We start from the raw sequence: 6,045 nt of genomic DNA, 5'->3' as shown, positions 1-6,045 counted from the left end.
AGGTACCAATTTTGCCATGAAGACATTCATTCCACCTCAGCACCAACCTAAAAGGGGAGAGGCAGATGCCAAGATATTTCAATTCAAGAGATAGTGTGCAGAGACCATTCCAATTTACCACATTATTTAACAGGCACCTTTCCATAGGAGTCAGCAGGGCCAGCTCCAGCTTTTTCGCCGCCCCAAGAGGCAGGGGAAAAAGAAAAAAAAAAAGCCATGATCGGTGGCACTTCGGCGGCTGCTCTACCGCGCTGCTTCATTCTTCGGTGGCAATTCGGTGGCCAATCCTTTCCTCGGAGAGGGATCTGCTGCCAAAGACCCGGACATGCTGCCCCTTTCTATTGGCCACTCCAAGCACCTGCTTCCTGTGCTGGTGCCGGCCCTGGGAGTCAGATGGGGTCCTTAAAGGAATGCAAAATTATTGCTTCTCCACACACTTTTGCTTTTTCTATTTAGCAAGCACTGCTTCCCTCTTACCCCTCATGTTCCTGTTAAGCTGGAAATTAATGTGGCTTCACATACATTCTTATGTTCTTGCAAAATCACAGCTTCAGAATTACGTTTTGTAAATTAAATGCTACTGGAAAAGGGAATAGGGTAGCATCGTGAACAGGTCACATGCACAGTGGCTAATTTGCCATATTTAAGAATTATGAACAAAAAAAAAGGACTTCAAGATACCCTCAACCAGACAGCATATTTTAAACTAAGGTCATTTTGAGCTTAAACACATCAGGGGTGAGGTGGGAGCAAGCCTGGATGTAAGCAGGAAACAAAAGTAACATCAATGTAATCCTTTTTTTTAAACATGTGAAGAGTAATGGACCAATTACCTCCCCAACATGTCCTCAAACTTTAGCAGGATTTTCCTCACAAAAATACAAGCAGCAGCAAATAATAGCTAGTATTAGGATTTAGGGAAATAAAAGCATGATTTTATCTAAAAATGGTAAATGTACAAAATGCCCTCAGAGAGTCCTTCCCCCAACCTGAAGTGTTCGGGGTAAACCTCTCCCTTCTTCAGTAAAGATAACTGGGCTGGGAGGTGCTTGCTGGTTTACTCAGATACTTTGTGTGTTTGAAATTCATAACGAAAACTAGCCACGGGTTGATCTTTCCTCCGTAAACAAGGTGACTGTGAAGATTGTGTGTCTCATTTTACTGATGTTTATTTTGAACTCTAAAATTATCAAGTAGAAAAACCACCAACGTTCCTCAGGAGAACAGGAATAAAGCAGCAGCTGTTGTTCCACATCCTGTGTATCTGCTCGATGTTTCTTGATGAAAACTGTGATGAAGGTCAAGATTCAGGTCTGTTTTAGCTCCAGGAATAATCTCAAAAATTATTTTAGACAAAAGTATAAAATGCACTCTTAGATATAATACAACCAGGTTTTATTTCTCTTTTTTCCCCCTGCACACTGGCAAAAGTTCAGAGGGAGTTTAAAGTTCTGTAAACATTTTAACTACCCCTCTTCCACCCCTTTATGACTTTACAAAGCAAAGGAGACAGGGAGACCAGATTTGCAACAGTTCCAAGTCTCTCCATGCTATTAGATCCAAAAACTATATACAAGTCTGCAGCAGTCTCTGTATAGTTACTGTACATGTTTAGGGGGAGGAGGAGGAAGAGGGGAAAATTACCCCCCAAAAAATGAATAAATCAAATGAAATAAAACCCAAAGCCAAACTGCTCTGGAGCAACTCAAGCAGCCTTCTTCAGGCAGTGATGACAGAAAGACAGACACCTTTACACACTCCACCCAAACAGCAGCCTCTCCCTCCCACAGGTACACTGCAGCCCTCTAGGAACGGGAGGTGGGATTGGGGGGGAGGGAAGAGGGGTGCAAATTAAGTGCATTTTGCAGTTTCAGGTTTTGGGTTTTTTTTAAACTTCTGCAGGGAAAGCTGGGATTACATAAATATTTAATTATGGATTGGAAGTGAAGGGATGTTCAATAATTGAAGATGTAGAAGGGAATCAGTGCCATTGCCTCACAGCTCACTTTCCCCCTCTACATGGTTATAGGAATTCAGATGCTGCCTACAGGCAGGTTCTCTTTTAATCTCATTCCATTATGAAGAGGATGGTCTCTGCCCTTTAACTTGCATGCTATTGTAACTGAATCACTGCCACTGAGACTGTAGGGGACACTAGGTTGGAAAGTAAAGTCCTTCCCTACCCAAGACTTTAGCTGTCTCTTAAATGAGACAAATTCACAGCAGAAGTGCCTCCAATAAACTGGTCTATCCCTATGAAGGTAATATTTTAAGGAAGTAATTTCAACCTGAACAGAAGAAATACACCCTCCCCCGCCCCCATTATACATTCCTATTTGTCCAGGAAGGCTGGAGGTTGCTGGCGGGAGAACTCCAGTAACTATCATCACTACCTAATGAAGACAGACTCAAGCTTTCCCTCCAAAATTAATGTGCTGAGAGGGGCTGGCAGGGGGTGTGCAATATCAAACCAATCCAAGTTAAACTCCACCCACCACCACTCTCTCCTGCTGTTGCCAGTTCTAAAGTTAGCTTATGACTGCAACTCCTGGATTTGGAGAGCATCTCTTGTCCTGATGCAGCACTGAAGTCAGTATTTGTGTGGCATTTTGATTTTGACCAATCTCTGTTAACCACAAACTCTCTCCATGATTGCACAAGTTGGATGTGATAAGCATGACCGGGGAAAGGAAGATACCATTTGCAGAATCCCAGTAGACTTTCCAGATAAGTCAGCAGAAGAAATGACAGCACAGTGAACGCTTGCTGCCTGCAGTCAACCATTTTGGGAATGGATCCTATCTCCCACCCACCTAGGAGACAGCAAAGTCCACATGTTTATAGGCTGACAGAGACGACAATGACTGCGCAACCTGGGGCAGAAAGATTTTGTTGGGGCTAGAAGAAGCAGCCTGAGATGATTGATTCTGTAAGTCACTGCAAGGTGAAGAAAAATGCAAGTTGGAGAAAGTACTGTGTCCAAAGGTGGAGAATCCATGGTTAACAGACACAGGAAAAGCCGGTCAATCTACACAAGATCAGTAGTCTTCCAAAGTCTCTATTTCTCCCATATTGAGCCGCTCTGATGAGGCATTCACTGAAAATCCTGTAAAACAAAAGAAGCAATGTTTTAGTGTGGATGTGCACATCTAAGTATGATATAATCAGTTTTATTTATTATATGCAACAGCTGCTTAAAGGAGGAAGTGGAAATTAGATGCCTAATTAAACTGTGGGAGAAATTCACTGAGGCAGACTGTAACTAGCCAAATTGCAATTTGACAAAGCACCATAAATGTTTGTGCTATTTTCAATCCCTACAAGCTATTCATCTATTAACTATTATTCAGGAAATCCAATATACACTTAAAAATAACCCCCAAGTTTTAAATCATATAAATGCTGAAAATCAGATGTATTAAAGAAAGCTGAGAGGGAAAGAATGCACACCAATGTTAGAAATCCAATGGAAAGCCAGTATCTGTAGAAGAATGATTTGGATAAGGACACAAAGGCATTGTCACATCTATTCTAAACTTCGTAACTTGTCAGTTTTTGTACAAATCTCATTTGAACACCAAGAGTTGGAAAATTGTTCTGCTATTTTTTTTGTGTGAGGAAGCTACATACAAGGAACCATGCTTTATTTTCTTTAGACAGTATATGTAATCAAAGAGCTTAATATGAGATAGCTATGCAATTTAATTTGCTGCATGTTGTATCCAGTTTTTAAAATGGTTTTAAAATTGCCTAGGTTTACTGTATTTACTAAGCCAAGTGGGCTCCCTCTGGGGGTATATTAATTCCTGTAATTTGAAAAAATGTTTTCTAGTTGAAAAAGTACTTTTAATAAAAGGCTGTGTACATTTAAGCTCTGTAACAACTAATTTTATTTAAAATTCTATATCTCAATTTAATATCACTGATACATCACTAGACTTTAACCATTCAATTAAATAACCATATCAAATTCATTTGACATGCATGCAGACAGACGGGAAGAGATAATATCTTTATTGGACCTGCTTCTGTTGGTGGAAGGTAAAAGTTTTTGAGATACACAGAGCTCTTCTTCAGGTCTGGGGAAGGAAGCAAAGGGCATGCAGAGTTTGAACTAATGTTTGCAGTTTTCATATCAAAATGTGCTGCATGAACTCTTAATATGAAAATACTTATTTTGTCAAAAACAATATGTGCAATCTAGTGGATAAGGATGCTGATTTTAATATAGTTTCAGAATTATAGTACTGTTTTCAGGGAGCAGTTTAAAACGTATTAAAATCTCTTCCAATGTGTAATATGGATATGTTCATCTTTATTATTAAAAATAATAAAGCAGCAGTGTTAGAATATAGATATTCAGGCCTGCCTGCAAAGGCCTACCTATACTTTGAGAACTTAGGCATATTTTTATCACTTAGAGGCGTCAGAGTTGGGAAAGAGGACACGGGATAAATTCTCTCCAGCCTCAGAGCTGGGATCAGAACACTGGGGAACAGACTATCGGCATAAAGAGATACGCCTGACTGGTGTGAAGGGCTTCGGAATAGTCTTGCTTGGAAATTAACCCCAATAAACATTGCACTGTCTGCATTTTGGACTTCTGGTCTTTTGCTGCTTGATGTCTGTGTGACAAGAATCAGGGAAGTGAGAGGGTGAAGGGAAAGCTCTCTAACAAGCAGCATCTGATCGAAAGTATTAGTGAACAATATCCTTTAAGTTACAAGGTAGCAGCAAAATTATTGAAGTTAATGGAAGTTATGTGGCTAAACCACAATGCAGCTTTTGAAATATTTCTCCCCATTTTTATTTATGAAAGCAGGCAATTCAGAACAAGATGACTGACCATTGGCTAGAGATGAGAGGTTTATAAAAAACACGATTAGAAAAGATTTTGCCAGCTACATGACCCTTTTAAACAAGACAATTAGGGGAATTGTGAAACTCCCACTCTTCAATTCATGAACTCTATCCTGTTAAAGAGATTCAAATGTGTGAAACGGGTGGGTCTGCGGAACACATGCATGTTTGCGCAGACCTCATTCATCAAAAGTATCAACAATTACCTTGTTGCAGATCACAATCTATATGTATGAATGATGTATGCAGAGTAGTTACAGTAACCAAGTAAACAGGATAGAATCCCTGGCTGTGGTGAAGAAGGTATACAGAAGAGTAAAAAGACCAAGCCCCAGGGAAAATGATCAAGGGGAAACAGGGAGGGGGGTTTCATTATTTTATGGCTTCACGATAGAAAATACAAGGAATTACAGGTCACAGAGAAGTGAATCAGAGTCACTTAGGCACAGACAATGAAGCTGTTTCAGACATGGAGACAGAAATGAGATGAGGCTCCAGATTTTGAAGAGCTGTAATTGTGGGAGACATTAAAGGAGAAATTACAGCAGTCAAGAGAAGACAACAGGAGTAAGAGTTCTGGTAGGTGAAGTGAGTGTCTTATGAAAGTGACGGTATATAGGCTATATAGAAAGTTGGTTTACAGACACAGGAGATGAGAGTGCAGTGTCAGATCGAGCCCCTAGTCATGGAGACAGTAGACATGAACGGAAGAGCTGACTGAAGGAGTTATATAAAGGTGGAATTTTAGTTCCCATTTTATCATCACACAGACTTGGGTATGTTTATCCCATACCAGTACTGCAGAGACGCCTGCTTTCTCACTTTTTTCCAATATTACAACAACTCATCACTTATTTAATGTTTTTCGGCTTCAAAGCACTTAAGAGACATCTTCACTGCAATCCTGTTGTGGTAAAGAAAGGTTATGGTTACACTTGAAATTTCGGAGCTCTCCCAGCGCTGCACGTAAACCACATCCCTTACGGGTGTAGCTTGCAGCGCTGGGAGCCGCGCTCCCAGCACTGCAGCACTGATTACACTGAGGCTTTACAGCGCTGTATCTTGCAGCGCTCAGGAGGGTATTTTTTCACACCCCTGAGCGCAAAAGTTGCAGCGCTGTAAAGTGCCAGTGTAGCGATGGCCTAAGAATCTTCCCCATCTACAAAGAGAAGCTGATGCAAAAGT

At 40.7% G+C, this 6,045-nt stretch overlaps 1 protein-coding gene across 8 annotated transcripts in view; it reads right to left on the bottom strand.

Annotated features, from left to right (window-relative positions):
- Positions 1-1,378: 1,378 nt before the first annotated feature.
- GIGYF2 (GRB10 interacting GYF protein 2) overlaps positions 1,379-6,045 on the bottom strand; it is a 155,843-nt gene continuing 151,176 nt past the window's right edge. For all 8 annotated transcript variants that reach the window (XM_050965306.1, XM_050965308.1, XM_050965309.1 and 5 more), the window contains one exon: positions 1,379-3,106. In XM_050965306.1, coding sequence (XP_050821263.1) covers positions 3,039-3,106 — 68 coding nt within the window. In that variant the 3' untranslated portion in view covers positions 1,379-3,038. The remainder of the gene's footprint in view (positions 3,107-6,045) is intronic.

Source organism: Gopherus flavomarginatus, chromosome 8 (assembly GCF_025201925.1).
Source record: "Gopherus flavomarginatus isolate rGopFla2 chromosome 8, rGopFla2.mat.asm, whole genome shotgun sequence".
NCBI lineage: Eukaryota > Metazoa > Chordata > Testudines > Testudinidae > Gopherus > Gopherus flavomarginatus.
This window is presented reverse-complemented; position numbering and strand designations above follow the sequence as displayed.